This window comes from Argentina anserina, chromosome 2, assembly GCF_933775445.1.
Source record: "Argentina anserina chromosome 2, drPotAnse1.1, whole genome shotgun sequence".
NCBI lineage: Eukaryota > Viridiplantae > Streptophyta > Magnoliopsida > Rosales > Rosaceae > Argentina > Argentina anserina.
Window position 1 is genome coordinate 19,038,752 of NC_065873.1, and position 15,441 is coordinate 19,054,192.

General features: G+C 37.2%; 4 protein-coding genes across 4 annotated transcripts; 1 reads left to right on the forward strand and 3 right to left on the reverse strand.

Moving 5' to 3' along the window:
• Positions 1 to 5,312: 5,312 nt before the first annotated feature.
• Positions 5,313 to 8,454, reverse strand: LOC126783121 (protein root UVB sensitive 2, chloroplastic). Its single transcript, XM_050508524.1, has 10 exons — positions 8,366 to 8,454; positions 8,138 to 8,263; positions 7,599 to 7,687; positions 7,433 to 7,517; positions 7,155 to 7,214; positions 6,984 to 7,077; positions 6,730 to 6,827; positions 6,260 to 6,439; positions 5,975 to 6,097; positions 5,313 to 5,889 (listed from the first exon to the last, which is right to left on the reverse strand). The coding sequence occupies exons 1-10, from the start codon at positions 8,375 to 8,377 to the stop codon at positions 5,464 to 5,466; spliced, it is 1,293 nt and encodes a 430-aa protein (XP_050364481.1). The 5' UTR covers positions 8,378 to 8,454; the 3' UTR covers positions 5,313 to 5,463.
• Positions 8,455 to 8,631: 177 nt separating this feature from the next.
• Positions 8,632 to 11,731, reverse strand: LOC126783130 (chromatin modification-related protein eaf6). The gene is made up of 7 exons (XM_050508535.1): positions 11,598 to 11,731; positions 11,398 to 11,492; positions 11,018 to 11,118; positions 9,536 to 9,605; positions 9,254 to 9,281; positions 9,126 to 9,183; positions 8,632 to 8,994 (listed from the first exon to the last, which is right to left on the reverse strand). Exons 1-7 carry the CDS (start codon positions 11,608 to 11,610, stop codon positions 8,895 to 8,897), a joined length of 465 nt encoding a protein of 154 aa, XP_050364492.1. The 5' UTR covers positions 11,611 to 11,731; the 3' UTR covers positions 8,632 to 8,894.
• A 170-nt stretch (positions 11,732 to 11,901) lies between these two features.
• LOC126783132 (actin-depolymerizing factor) lies at positions 11,902 to 13,627 on the forward strand. The gene is made up of 3 exons (XM_050508537.1): positions 11,902 to 12,167; positions 12,439 to 12,704; positions 13,117 to 13,627. The coding sequence occupies exons 1-3, from the start codon at positions 12,138 to 12,140 to the stop codon at positions 13,265 to 13,267; spliced, it is 447 nt and encodes a 148-aa protein (XP_050364494.1). The 5' UTR covers positions 11,902 to 12,137; the 3' UTR covers positions 13,268 to 13,627.
• Positions 13,628 to 13,851: 224 nt separating this feature from the next.
• On the reverse strand, positions 13,852 to 15,441 carry LOC126784114 (inorganic phosphate transporter 1-4-like). The gene has a single exon (XM_050509603.1). The coding sequence runs from the start codon at positions 15,436 to 15,438 to the stop codon at positions 13,852 to 13,854; it is 1,587 nt and encodes a 528-aa protein (XP_050365560.1). The 5' UTR covers positions 15,439 to 15,441.

Below are 15,441 nucleotides of genomic sequence, written 5' to 3' on the forward strand. Positions count from 1 at the left end.
GCCAGGAAGAAGAAGAAGGCTAAAGGAAAATGTGAGCAGGGAGGGGAATATATAGACGAGGCGAGTCCGTGTGACGTCCGCAAAGTTGAAACTTCAAGGTGTTCCTGTACAAAAACCGAAATAGTCCAAATTTTAAGTACGGGAATTAACTGCCATTAGGATTTATTTTTCTATGAAATTTCACGTAATATCATATGTGGGGTGGAGGAAATATTAGAACACGTGGGGATTATTTGTGTTGTCCTGAAATCGATGCGAGAATCATTTGAGTGCTAGTCAAAGGAGACATGGAGTTAACGATGATAGACCCAGTCTCTATGCTCTAGTAGTATTCAAGTTCTGACTATTTGATCAAGAGTTTATTGTACATTTGGGTGGTGAAAATGAGGTGAATAGCTTTGGAATCAAGCCACTGTAATACCAAGTATACCAGCCTTTCTTAACCCTAAGAAAGGTAAAATTATAAGTTAGAATCTCGATCTAAACATCTAGTAAAACCCGACCTAGCTAGTTTGGTCGAAAATGACCGCATTTCTATTTAAAGGGGAAATTTTTTCACCATTTTGTTGAGTTTCAACTTTCTATAGCTGTCCCAAGTTTGCTAACACATAAGTTGGAATATATGTTTCTCATATAGATGATTATGTCAAAGTTGTGAACGATTCATCGTCATAATATTGTTTTATAATTATTTTGAGCATTTAAAGAGTGGCATGTTCAATGTTCACGGAGTCATATCTTTATTTTTATTTTTCAAAAAGTGAGTATATGTATGAAAACTAAAAAAAGAACATCAAAAATTGATCTACATGTAAGCACAACAAACAATATTGCTCAAAAATAGAAAAACTAATAGTACATCAATCATATATATATATATATATGATATTTTTTTAATCAAACGTCAACCCATTTTCCATGCCCTTCACTACAATACAAATGATATTGATTGTACGAATTACACTTTTATGTTGATTACTGAATATCTATAAAGCTTTAGGCTGCTTCAATAGTCGACCATGGAAGACTATCTGGCATATGATGTGTCTTTACCTTGCTAAAATTTTAGATTTTATCAATATTAACAACATGACCCCCATACTGCTTTGACAAATGTAATCTCCTGCGAAAGAAATATTTTTGGCTTCTAGCTGATGTCTCGAGCTATCAAATTATAATTGTACACAACGAGACGAAATTTACATGCTTTCACATTCGAAATTTGCAATCCGGCTGATCGCGAAAAAATTGATTCATCTACCTATGTATCTCACTATCTGTAAGTTCAATGTTGGAAGTACTTGGAAGACAAATGTTTGTGTCATCGAGTTAGTGTAGACCAAGTTAACTTATTTAATTATGGTGTTAATCGTCAAGCTTAATGACAAAACGTGTGGCGGCAATATAGTTAAATTGATCATCAAACGTGTATGACTAGCTCGATACATTGCTAAATCAAATAGCTTCAATTACATTAATTTCTCAGGATATCAAGAAAATGACCTAAAATAACTATATATAATTACAAACCCTAATGCCGACTTTGAACATGGGACCAATGCCCGTATTTGACAATTACCAGAAATTTCAATGATGGGATCGGATCATCAAGTTGAACTAAATTAAATTAGGCGATCGAAAAGTAACAAGCTAGTGTGAGTTTTCCGTCAACATGGACTAATTTAAGTAGAAGTGGTCTCTGATGATGACTATATATGTGCGAGTAGTGGAAGTGTGAAACTAATTAATTAGTCATCTATCCTATTATAACTAAAATAGAGTTTGTCAAAAAAAAATGAAAATATGTATATGTCCATATATCTAAATCAATTAAAATAATTCATGATTAAAAAAGTAAAAATAAAAATAAAAACAGAAAAATGAAAATTATTTCTTTTGTCGATAATTTTCACATGGTGTAACTACCTACTATCTCCCACAATTTTGCAATAAATCTCTAATTATTTTGAAAAAAAAAATCTTATCACACCTTTAGAGTGTGTGCTGTTCTTGTATTGAATTATTTGAATGGAAAAGCAAGTCCTAGGCTCCTGGCTTGACTTAGCGATGTCATTAACGTACATTTCCTACACACCAACTAGTGTTATGTTACTTTTATCTTACATAAACATCACAAATGTTTTTTAAAAATTAATTTAGTCTTTTAAGTTATTATAAATACAGTGTAGTTTTAAACATAAGCATAATAGATCAGAACGTACTCAAATTAGTTCATTCACAGGTTCTGATAATCAAGCTAAAAATGATATATTACTAGATGACGTACGCTATGAACCATGATCGATGACTATAATCGATCTGAAGCGCGCGCAAGATAACTCTGTTTGTATTCCAGATATATAGCATACCGCAATTGAATATGACCGGGTACTCATTAGGTATATCCGTATATATCAGTCCATGCACATCCAGATCACGTACCTCATTTGATGCTCCTAATCATTTTGAATTCAAGGAGGAGGTGGAGGGATGTTCTAGCTAGAAGACTCGATCTCTTCTACTTTCTATAAATGATCTTTATTTGTGTCCCTCTTTGACGAGGTAGTAGGTATGATATGATTATTTCACGTACATTAATCAATTCGAGCGTATCAATCTTCCACAGAGAAGTTAACTTCAGCCTGACTTATTCCTTTAGATAAAGTAGGCCGCCAAAGTGAAACTCTTAAATCTCTTATCTTCTTCTTCCATGTCAGACGTATATAATCCTCACGAGCACCATTATAATAAGATTGCATGTGTTAAGGTACCTTTGTCTTTTTCTTCCTGGTTAAATGTATTAAGACCTAAATCCAAATATAGCCAAGATCTTGTGCTCTTAACTCTAGCGATTAGTGTATGCATGTCATCACTATCTTTGTACATAGCTTTTGAATTTAGAGCGCATATGATCCTAACTAATTAAGATCATCATATAGTATCAAAAAGAAAATAAAATTAAGCTTCATCAAAAAGTAGACATGCACGTACGTCCTCTCAAATCAAAACTAGTCGTTCAATTGTACGTCAGTACGTGCGTGATGTATGAATATATGCTTCATGGCTAGGTCTACCAATCAATCGAGAGAGAGAGAGAGAGAGAGAGAGAGATGGTTAATAAGATGATTCAAAGGAGTACTATGAACGAAAGAGGAAAGTACGTCATGATCATCAACCGACTCATTCCCAGAACTAATAGCACGTTCCATACTCCTGTTATTCTAATTTCAGCTTACCTGCTCTCTTTGAAAGAAGAAAACGAGATCCATGCACGTGTGTTTATTAATGGACAACTTCAACCAGTTTACCAAACAATTTCAAGAAAACTCCGAGGAGTCATAAAACTATGGTCGACAAGGTCAATGTAGCATCAAGACTCATAAAAACTAATAATGTAGTACCCAAACTTAAATTTCGTTATCAAGGCGTAACGTCTGAGACCATTTTTCATTACATCGCCGTCATTTTGGTCACGTGTCGCCGCACGTGTCTTTAAAAAAAGTAATTACTAAAATTACTTTGATAAAAAGTTTCAGCATTAGTCTCCAAACTTTTGTAGTAATGTGAAAATAATACCCAAACTCACAACCTATCAATGTGACGCCAAATACCATTTTATATTACAAACCCTTTTTTTGTCACGTGTCATTCTTGTGTTTCTAGAAAATGTAATTACTGAAATGACCTTAATGTTAATAAAGGTCAAAATTCCGTTGTAAATGAACCAAGGCATTTTCACATCTCAAAAATCTTTCTTCCTTTCTAATTTTGAGATTCGAAGCCAAATTGTTGCTCATAATCTTTGAGAGAAGATTTTAGAAGTTCCGGTTTTGATTAGAAATCAAAACTGGAAGCAATGACAGTGGTGATTAATACTTCTGTCTGGAAACCGACCCTGACGCTCTACATTTTCATCTTCTTCACTTGCCTCGATCTTCTCCATTCTCTTCTTCCTGTATGCCTCACTTATCGCCAACAACACCGCTTTAGCCACCAAATTCCATTGTTGTTCGACCTCATCGTTGGTGATGATCACATACTACTTGAAAAGCAAGAGAGGGCGCCGTTAGACCGTCTCCCCTAGAAGAGCTCAAACTTAATATTAATGTGGACTAGTCTTGACGGAAAATGGAAGAGTCAATGATAAGAGAGCATCAAGAGGATGATGGTCTCCGATGACACATTGATAAAGAATTTTGAGTTTATGTACTACAATGGTAATTTTTCAAGTCTTGGGGATTGATGCTGAAACTTTTTGTTAAAATAATTTTAGTATTTATCTTTTTTTTTTCAAAGGCATGTGTGTGACATGTGATCAACATGATGACATCGTGACATAAAATGGTCTCACACGTCACGTTGATAGCAACATCTGAGTACGGGTACTACATTGGTAGTTTTATGAGTCTGATGACTACATTGACCTTGACAACATAGTTAAGCGGCTGATGCATAATTTCTTTTATTCAAAAATTATAATGTACGAATATATGAATAAGATACATGTGGCTTCCTTTTTCTTGTTTCTTATATATATATATATATATATATTTTTTTTTTTTTTTTTTCATTTCGAATAAGAAGTTCAAACATTGAACATTATGTAACAGTCCAAATTGTTTTTTGCTTGAATGTAACATTACAATTATTTAAAAAAAAAATACTGTTAATTTGAAAATTATGTTAGTGATGTTCTGTATTTTTCAGTGCCACTTAAAAAATGCGTTAGTGAGATGAGTCAGATCTCGTCTCCTATGTATCTCCTTTCTTTCCATAGAGGACTGATTCAACCTACAATAATGTGGAAAAAAAAATGCAGAGACTCTTCTACATTACAGTATTCTTTTGGTAGACCAAAACTCTTTTCCGTTTCTGGCTACCTTACATTTATATATGCATATATAAACGTGGCTTGGTTTTCTTTTCAAAGGCTGCCTTATCATTCTTCTTTAAAGTTGTCATTGATTTTGCGCGACATATCTTTTGGTTTATTTTTTCAAATCGGCCGGCGTCTAATATAAAAGGCTATTGAAACATTACGATGAAGAGCTTTAGCTTTAGTAGTTTAGTTCAATCAAAGTGATCGAGCATCTGCAGGGCCCTGTAAAAGATCTGCTATCTTCTGCGGTAGTATTATATATAACTAATATAAGCTTAAGAGCATCCATTTGCAGCCTTCAACTCACAGTTAATTTATAACAATAACCTTTTTCTCTGGGACCATGACAATTTCTAAGATTCGAGTTCTCAATGTTTGAAATTTGTGACTATTGGCAAAGTGGATGCTGATCCTGCTAACACTGTAGTACATCTTTTAGAACCGAAACAAAGGGTGATCGAGTACATGTTATAAAAAGTTAACGAAGATTTCTGCTTCTCTTAAAAAATTGCTTCATGTTCCTGTTTTCCAACCCTACCTGAAAGAAAGAGTGAATGTCTTAAAGAATCATCGGCATTACATTACTACCAAGAAAAACGACTTCCTGTTCCGTCGAGAAAACGATCAGTGTGCCACCCCTTAGCCTGAAGTTCAGAAACAAATGGACCAAATACATCATTCATCTTCTCATAAGCCTCTTCAAGTGCAGTTGAAGTTGGAGCATGAAAAGACTTCTCCATGTCAGCTGCATATCCAGCAACAAGCCACCCCCTTAAGGCATCTTCACCAGTAGCACTGTGTTCCAATACCATATCAACTGATTTCTTTCCAGGATTTAGAAGGAACTTCTCGTCTGGGAAAATTTGTTTTAATTCATCAAGTTTTGAGGGCTTAAAAACCTTGCGGAAAGACTTCCCCACTTTTACATTTCCAGCATCTTCTATGAGTCGCCCAGGAAAGAGAAGATCTTCTTTATACCTCAGGTCAGCTGGGCTTGATACTTTTCCTGTCTAGAATGGAGTTAAAAGCAGGTTCAAGAAAAGATTATACAGATATAAACACTTACAGTCCCAGATAAAGAGATTATAAACAAACCTTGATGAAATCGGCCACAAGCATTGCAGTCCTCTGAGGATTCAGTGTGTTCACAGGAGTTGCCCGCATCTCTTCAATGACACAGTATACATGTACAACTGATAGTAGAGGTCCAACAACCATCTGCGACAAGTTACAGATTATTAGAATTTTTTTTTAGCACTCACGGTAGAAACTCATGAGTACCCAATGAAATGAATTCTATTTTATTTATATCAACCTTGAACCATTCAAGTTACAGATAAGATTGCAACAGAAATTTGACTGCAGAATAATATTATATACCTTTCCTTGAATCGATGAACATACAGTAGATGCTAACTGGATCCCTAATCCAATTCCAAGAACATTGAACACAGTTGAGATTGCCTCCCCTTTAGCAAACAGGTCACTAAGATTGCCTTCTTTAGCAAAGGAGGAATAAATAGGTAATCTTGTTGCTCTTGCTGCAACAACTGCCATCCCCTGTTAAGTTCAAAGTAAGTTTTCACACTGATTAATCTATACAATGATATTTTAGAATTTTAGAAGGGACTTGATTTTTTTATGGCAAAGGAAACACAACCTAGGAAAAAAAAATCCATACAAGTTTGTCTACTTCACATAAATAAACATAAAAAAGAAGGAAATATAATGTCAACAAGCAGAAAAAATGAGAAAATAAAATTTTAGAGTAAAAATTCATGTAATGCCTTAGTAGGAATACATGAATCTAATGCCTATAAGCTTTCTTCATGCATATGATGGACTGATACCTTTGCAAAATTTCCTAGGCCTGCAACTTGAAGAAAAAGTTGTGGACATAAAGGAGAAAGAACTTCTAAGCCAGTGCCCAAATCGTAGAGTACATCAGCTGCGAAATAGAGAATTGATTCGTTTAAAAGCATCTTCCAGAGCATTAAATATCGCTTCCCAACACAATATTCACTGAAGCTCTTATCAAGAAAATATACCAGTATTTACACACATACAGTTAAACTGTAAACAAAAGATGGAGGAAAATACAAACCCAAAATTCTCCAGCGTTTAGGCTCGGAATCCATTCTTGCACCCAAATTACTACATATGAGCTTACCCATGTGCTGCATCCCATCCTTCAGGACCTGCAAATTTAGAATAAATAGTACTAAGAGTCATGCTTTGGTTGCAAATGATATGATATTCTCCAAACACAACTTACCCAACTAACAACAGTTGCTTGTGCAGGAGTAGGTCGTAAGCCTGCAGCAAACAGGAGTGACTGCAAAGGAGTAAGAATGCAGACAAATTCGGCTTACAGTAGTCATAAAGATTGCATATACTGAGCAAGAGAGGAGAATAGAGATGGAGAGAGACGAAGAGTATAAGCATAATAGTAGTTTTATGATTTTGAATAGTGTATATATGTGTACTAACAGAGGTTTCAGAATATTAAATATTTATACTTATATTTATGCTTTGCAGGTGTCAGAAATAAACCTGCGTTGAAAGCACTGATAGCGCTGCACTGGTGAAATGTTGCAGTGCCCGAAATTGTGTGTACCTGAGATATCCCTCATTGACACTGCACAGGGGAAACTCAAAAGGATATATAACCGATACAACCATTTTATATGCTTTTCAGTAAGAATAAATCATGAATTACCTATATGGATATCCTGAGGGGAAAAACTTATTGACAAAGGAATCTGCAACCCTACGGACTACTGGCCTCGAGTCATCAAGAATTTTCACCTACAGAAAACCAAACGCACTTTGAGTAATTCAAACAAAGTAACAACAAAACTCAACTTAACATATAAAGCTAGTCCAAGTAATCAGCTCCCTATAATCCCCCACAGGTAACGAACCTTTCTACAACATACTGTAGCATTTTACCAGGAATCTAATACCTGGATGAACCAGAAGCTTCCTCATTTTCAATTATTCATTTCACATTATACCTTAAGGCCATTCTTTGAGTTTCAAACAGAATAAACACCAAAAAGAACACGTCTTTCATCTCCATTACTTAATAAAAGCAGCACTCTAACAGTGAGTCACTCTAGCCTCAAACTACAACATCCCCAAATACTCATAAGACGTCAAACTTAAATCAAACCCAGAATTTAAGCTACACCAATTAGATTCAGGACCCAGAAATGAATCGACAACAGAATCAGTAACTAGTGGGGTAAGACTTACAGAGAGGTGACCATGAGGTTCAAATTCACAGCGGTAAGAGACTGCTTCAGAGGTTTCAATCCAGTACACCGGCACCTCTGGCGGCGGAGCTTTATCTGGTTCCTTCTTGGGCATCTTTATCTTCTCCTATGAAGATAAATCACAAGTGAGCAAACAACGTAGGAAATGAGGGAGAGCAAATCTGCTTGTGTTTATGTGAAACATTGATGTAAAGACAAAGAAACATACGAGCAAGTTCATTGAGAACTGGAAAGGAAAACAAATCAAAGAAGAGGATAAGTAATTCGGCGGCAGAATCGGTGACCGTGAACTGCGCAGTTGAGAAATATGGAATGTTTGTACAAAACGATGTCGTACCGATTTGACTATTTTGAGATTTTGAGTTTTTATATAGGTCTTATTCAGCACGACGTCGTTTCGGTTTTTAGTTTTCTCTGTTCTTAGTTTAGTATAGAAAGTAGTAGAATAGACTTAGAGTTGGCAAATGACAATTCCAAAAACTGATTTTAATCATTTCATAGCTTTGCAAGGACAATGGTCCAATATGCTTACAGAGCTTAAAGAACTATTCTTGAACATAACTGAAACAACTAATTCTAATCAAGGAGAACTAATTTACAGCCTGATAGAGGGTTGAATTACATAAGTGAAGGGTATGCTTCACTGAGAAGTTCTGCCACAACAAAACTTCAAAACAAAAGCTATATATCTCTGTTTTAAGACTGGCTAACTGGCAGGTAACCAGGCAGTTCCTCAGTCACATCATATCTGGATCATCTTCATAGTCATAGTCTTGTTCACTCTGCCTGACTCTCTTTGCATCTCTTGGCGCAGGTCTTCCTTTCTTGGGTTTTCCTCTGCAAAGCCATTTGTGTATTTAGAACTCCAAACACTGCCACCTCTAGTAAAACTTCAAAATATGCTATTTTTGTACAAGGGGCGTAACCTTTCAGCATAACATTTAGAACACAGAAACTAAAGTGCTTACTGTCCGTTAGCGTATATACCCCCTTTAGAACGGCCAGGGCCAAAGTCTGATCTCCCATCTACAGTAAACATGAAGAGAGAAGAAATAAATATTGACACTTTGTCTTATATTTGTTAGTATGGGCTTACCATCTCGTCCAGCTGCAAGCTCTTCCGCCTGACACGAGGAAAAAGATAATATAGTATTAATTATAAACATGAACATGTTACGAATGAGAGAAAAAACTGTTTACAGTATCGATCTGGCTGCTAGTCTGTAAAATACAAGTGCAAGTTTCTTGTAGCTATCTTTAGCAAAGTGTTCTAAACGTTTTGCTTTCATAAATGAACACATAATTTAGGAAACACATTCAAATATGAAGAATACATGAAAAGCCACCATATCAAGACATTAATGTTGAGTAGACTTACTGCGGGGGATGTCACAGAAGATAGTGAGAAGAGCCTGTCTTCAGGTTGAAATTTCCTAGATCGCTTCAAGCTGCAACCAACGTATTGAAATATGCTTTAGTATCAATACATATCCATACCATTTATTTGAACTGAGATATTCAGCAGCACAAATGTAATATATGTAAAATCCATTGAATTATAAATGGATCACAGTAACTCAGATGCCAGTTCTTGTATGCTAAAAAATTAGCAGAACAAAACAGAATATGTAGGATATTTATTGTGTTCGAGCCTTCAGTTCAGACAACTTTAGGGAGATAGGTAACAACCTATTTTCAAGTCGAAATATATCTCTGACATAAAGTACTCCTGCGTAGGTACAATCCAAAGCTAACTTATTCCAAGCTACTATTACCGCATCTAGAAAAAAAATTCACAAACTGAAAGGAATTTCATCCATTACTTAAGAAATAACAACAATAATAGTAAGTTCCCCAAAACGGATTCAATCTTGCTACTCCATCACCATTCTCATTCCCATACCAATATCTCAACCCACCATACTTTGCTATTCCGTCAAAAAACCACCTACTCAAACCAAGCTTCTTGCTCTGGATTTTTAATTAGCATCAATATCGTTTCATTTTGCGAGATTAAGATTTGTTTATCTGTGGTGGATTGGTAATCATTTTAAGACGGCTCAGTCGATTATGTCTCTCAGTCTAATTTCACATATGGATTACAGTAACTCACATTTGAAGAGGCCCCATTGAGTGTAGGAAGGAGAAGAAAATTGGGGGGGGGGGGGAAGTAAAGTAAACACAGAGGAATGAAAGAAGTACTGTATGGTATGCCAGTTGGCTATGCAGCCAAGTTATTACACCTTGGGTCCAGCGTCTGACTCTTGGTAAACCCCGTTCATGTACCAAAGAATTAAAAGAGTGGAAGAAGAAAATAGGATGAGAGTATTAAAGGAAGTAAGTTTCTTGCAAAGATTTTTCAAACCTTAGATTGGTGGATCAAATTCAGTTGCTATACCAAATGAACCAAAGTCGTTTTTGTTACAAACATATCATAAACATACTATATATCAGATTAGGAGTGTTGTGGTTTGTGCTACAGCGCAGAATCCCACTACATGGATCCGCTGGCAGTAACCATAGATCCTTTGCCGTGGCTTGGGGTTGTTTAGTCTAATAGGAATCAGTAAGTGAGCTAATACCTAATAATGACGGTTATAGGCGCAAAAGCGTACAGTGAATGAAATGACCTTCTTCTGTCATGAAAAAACTATACGAATTCACTTTAAGCAAGAGATGACAGGAAATTCGAGAAGTCTATAATGTTAAATCAGAACAGATAAACATAATTTAACTGGCCTAGTACACTAGGCCACCCTTAGTAGTAAACAGTTACTAGGACACAAACTCAAGCACAATTGCACAGAGAGGCTAATGAAGCAACCTAATATAAGAACTGAAAGAAAAAGTTAATGCTTACAAGGCAGTGCTCTTTGATGAAGACAAAAACCCTTCAAACCCTTTTAACACATTGCCACATTGACTCGGATCCTGCAGATACGTAGTCTCAAGATCATAAACCTGCAGTGAATGAATCAATTCCAGGAGAAGAGATTAGACTAGTAATGCAGCTCAAATGAAAGTATGTTCTTATTGTTCTAGTAAGAGGAGATACAAGCATGTTCTCAGCTCCTACTGTATTTCAATTCTAATATATCGGAAACCCAGATAAAAGCATGTTATGACAGATTAAAAAAAGTTGTTCCATTGAGCTATAAATGATAAGTAAACTGTAAAAGAACTAATGAAACCCAGAAGCCAAAATGCAATGCCTAATTGAAGACAAAAAAACAAATCAACCTGCTTCTCAATTCCTCTGAGTTCGTCTTGAAGCTTGGTTCTCTTACTGAGGAGTGAAGCCAGCACTTGCGATGGATTCAACGACGCGTTTTGCGCTGCCAGAATTCATAACAAAACCACAAAGTTCAAACCTTTAATCCACAAAAAAATTCAAGATCCCATTTTTTCTTCTTCTTTTTATACTCCAGTAAATTAGGTACCTTCCGAATCCATTTTCACACACGAATCTCTCGTCAGCTTCCCCGAAACCCCCCAATTACTCAGAACCCAGAAAAAAACCCCAAATTCGGCCAATACCAAAACCCTATCTAGGGCACTCAATTTTCAAATTTCCTATCTAGTGTTTGTGTTAAAGATAAAAACGACGTGTCGTTGCGGGAGGAATGTGGCGAAGGGAGAACGCGGACGCTGACGTCACTCGGAAGGTCGGTCCAGAGTCAATGTCAGGGGTTTGAATATAAAATAAGCGTGAGTAGTACGCACCGTCGGAGCTGTAAACCAAAAACCAAAATCTGTGTTCTCCTCTATTCTTCTCCTCTCCTTTTTACGAAATCCGAATCTCTTTATGTGAGGTCAGAAAAAAGAAAGAAGCCAAGAAGAATATATATCATTCTTGCCCATATCTTAGTGCCCATCTTAGATTCCGTCTCAAAACTCATCTCGACCAGTTTGAACTTGGGTTCTCAAATTGCACCAGTTCTGTTGAGTTGAGTAGAGTTGAATTGAGTTCTCGAGGCACAATGGCAATGTCTTTCAGAGGTCTCAGTCGGGTATGTCTCTCTCTCTCTCTCTCTCTCTCTCTCTCTCTCTCTTTGGTTTTATGAGTTTGTGTTGCAACTCAACAACCCATGTTTCTCTAGACACTTTTTTGGGTTGGCTTTATGGTTTTTGTTTCTTTGAGCTGAGGTTAAAGGTTGAAGCTTTATGATCTGCTGGTTTTTGGGTTTATTTTTATTATTTTTTTATTTTGCTTGATCCAAGTAGCTGTGGAGGTTTGATTGGTACTGTGTTTATATGATGGAATTGGGTTTTTGTTTGCAGCCGAATGCTTCGTGTGCCATGGCGGCTGCGGAGCACAGCAAGAACACGTTTATGGAGCTGCAGAGGAAGAAGGTTCACCGCTATGTGATATTTAAAGTGGATGAGAAGAAAAGGGAGGTTGTGGTTGAGAAGATTGGTGGTCCGGCTGAGAGTTATGATGATTTTGTGGCCGCTTTGCCGGAGAATGATTGCCGATTTGCTGTATATGATTTTGATTTTGTTACTTCTGATAACTGTCAAAAGAGCAAGATCTTCTTCATTGCTTGGTTAGTGTATTTTGCCTCTCACCACTGATATTGCCTTGTTATAAATGCCCTGTGATTCTTGTCATGATTCAAGATAGCTTATTTTTTGCTAGAAGCCCGTTTCGTTTAGTAAGGCAAGTTAGTCATGCATAATTTGGATTTGTACATGGATAACATATTCAGTATTCATGTTTAGAAGTTCTTGTACAAAAGGAATGATGCAGAATGGTTTGGTGCAAGGTTTGGTCTTGATATCTTAGATTGTTGTTCAGTGAAACTTGTCTTACAAAACAAGTTGTTATTGGACCTACAAAGTAACAAGCAACTTTCTTAATTTTTGTCTATCATGCTAAACTGCATTACCCTTACATCTAAAAATTCAAGTACTTGTTATGTTCTGTATTGGTGGTGACTATTTTATGGCAATTATCAGGTCCCCTTCAACATCTCGGATCCGTGCCAAGATGCTCTATGCCACATCAAAAGATCAGTTTAGGCGGGAGCTGGATGGTATCCACTACGAGATTCAGGCTACTGACCCGACAGAGATGGATCTTGAGGTGATCAAAGAGCGTGCTCACTGAACAGTGTCAGTAAACCAAACATATGTATCTCCCTTGCTTGTTCTCCTTGAATCATCATGTGCAGAATCCATTACTGGCACAAAACTACTATTTCACTGAATAAACAAGTACATTTGCCATGAAGTATGTCTGATGTTTTCTGTTTGTTGCGCAATACAGTTTCCTAACAGTAAGCTTACTTCCTAGATGCAATTGGATCTGTCACTACACTCGGTAATGTTGTAAACCCTGAAATGTGTTCCAATATAAGTTTGATTGCTAATATTTGGGGAGCTGAAATGCAAACCATATATTTTATCCCGTTCTTGTATAATTCTTTTGATATCTGTAACACATTTGATTCAGAAGCAGTAAATTGGAGATGCAAATGATTTTGAGTTCTTGAGATGTTCTCTTAGAGGAGAAGAAGATTACAAAAAATAAACTGGTACTTTGCTGTAATAGATTGATCACAAATCATTATCTCATTAAGCAAAGAATCCTAGGACTACTCTGAAAACCAAATCACAAAACAAAAGATCAAAAGAAAAAGAATAACTACAATCCCCAAACTCCTACTACATTTTAGAAAACCAGAAACTCTCTTAGCTGCTCATACGCATTCCACTTCCCTCATTGCTTTCTTCAGCCTCACCTGACATTTCCTCCAAAGACTTCCCATTCGATTCAGGAACAAAGAATGTGAATAGCATACCCAAGAAGTTGACCACACCCAAAACAATGAGTGAATTCTTGACTCCTATACCGGCAGGGAACCCTGCTTCTGCTTTGCTCTTGTCCTGAGGTTGAGCCAAAAACAAAAACCCAAAGGCACCTACCATTGCCCCCAACTTTCCTGTTGCTGCGGATATGCCATGGCAAGTAGACCTCAGTCGAGCTGGGAAAATCTCAGCCGGTACCACAAATGTTGTAGCATTAGGTCCGAAATTGGCAAAGAAGAAAGTCAGTGCATACAATATCACAAACCCGACCACATGATCCTTTTCGGTCCAGTAATCATATGGAAATGCCAATGCAAACATGAACACCGTCATGAAGAAGAATCCCATCAGTTGAATTTTAAATCTTCCCATTCTGTCGATGAAGAACACAGTGAACCAGTAACCAGGCACAGTACTGCATAGAGCAATAAGAGTTTGAGCCTTTGCAATCTTATAAACCTCTTCAATGGCATTCATAGTTGACGCATGCGGAATCCATCCAATGGCACTGAAAATGTCCTTCTGGAATAGATTTTGACTGTAAAATGCAATGTCAAGTAAGAACCATGTGCTTGTGGTTCCAAGCAAATGCAGTCCATGGCGGCTCATGAATTCCCTAGAGAACAAACCATATGCTTTGGTGGGTGCCTGCTGAGCCCTGGCCGGTTCTGATTCAATGTCAACCTGCATAACTTTTGACATATCAGCTGCTGCCTGGGAAACATTGTTGGCAACAAGAGCTGTGTAGCGAGCAGTTTCAGGCATCTTCATTCGCCAGTAGTAGGTTAGCGCTGCTGGAAATGCACCAACTATCATAACAATTCTCCAGAGGTAGTCTGCTTGGGGGACAGTTGAAGCAATTGGATCAACCTCATAAGCTGGAGCCTTGAACATGGACTCAAATAACGCTGCCATAATCATTGCAAATATGCCTCCTGCTAAAATGCCGATACCCTGCATGGCAAAGACCGCGGAAATGAATGCACCACGAGTCTTCTTGTTCGCATATTCAGACATGATGGTGGCTGAAAGAGGGTAGTCACCACCGATACCGAAACCAAGCCAGAACCGGAAGAAGCAAAGAGTAGACATCACAGTCTTGGGATCGTGCCCGAAAGAGAGACCTGAAGCAATAGAACATATGATCATGATCATCAGAGTCATGCCATACACCTTCTTTCGCCCCATTTTATCACCGAGCCAGCCAAAAAAGATTTGCCCTGACAAGGTTCCACAAAACGCAACACCATTGACAGCAGCAGACACATTCGGAGGCAGCGATCCAGGTTTGGCTGAACCTTCAACACGGTAGTATATGCGGCCGAGCAATTTTGTCACGAGAGATATGCAGAAGAGATCATAAGCGTCAGTGAAGAACCCCATTCCAGCAATGATGATTGCAGTGAAATGATACCATTGTGTTTTTGCACTGTCAAGTGCATTAAGCACCTCCAATTGTTGCTTGGCCATCTC

Bases quoted from the DNA above. Each gene is read 5' to 3' on its own strand.
- LOC126783121 (XM_050508524.1), bottom strand. The intron at 7,688-8,137 runs GTAAGTCTTACC...GGTTTTCTGTAG, and splicing joins AACCTCATGGTCACCTCTCT to GTGAAAATTCTTGATGACTC. The intron at 5,890-5,974 runs GTTTGTTTATAA...ACTCCATTCTAG, and splicing joins TTGTGGCCGATTTCATCAAG to ACAGGAAAAGTATCAAGCCC.
- LOC126783130 (XM_050508535.1), bottom strand. The intron at 11,119-11,397 runs GTTGATTTGTTT...CATTCACTGCAG, and splicing joins TCAGAGGAATTGAGAAGCAG to GTTTATGATCTTGAGACTAC. The intron at 9,184-9,253 runs GTAAGCCCATAC...TGTTTACTGTAG, and splicing joins GCTTGCAGCTGGACGAGATG to ATGGGAGATCAGACTTTGGC.
- LOC126784114 (XM_050509603.1), bottom strand. From the start codon at position 15,438: ATGGCCAAGCAACAATTGGAGGTGCTTAATGCACTTGACAGTGCAAAA.
- LOC126783132 (XM_050508537.1), top strand. From the start codon at position 12,138: ATGGCAATGTCTTTCAGAGGTCTCAGTCGG. The intron at 12,168-12,438 runs GTATGTCTCTCT...TTTTGTTTGCAG, and splicing joins CTTTCAGAGGTCTCAGTCGG to CCGAATGCTTCGTGTGCCAT. The intron at 12,705-13,116 runs GTTAGTGTATTT...GGCAATTATCAG, and splicing joins AAGATCTTCTTCATTGCTTG to GTCCCCTTCAACATCTCGGA.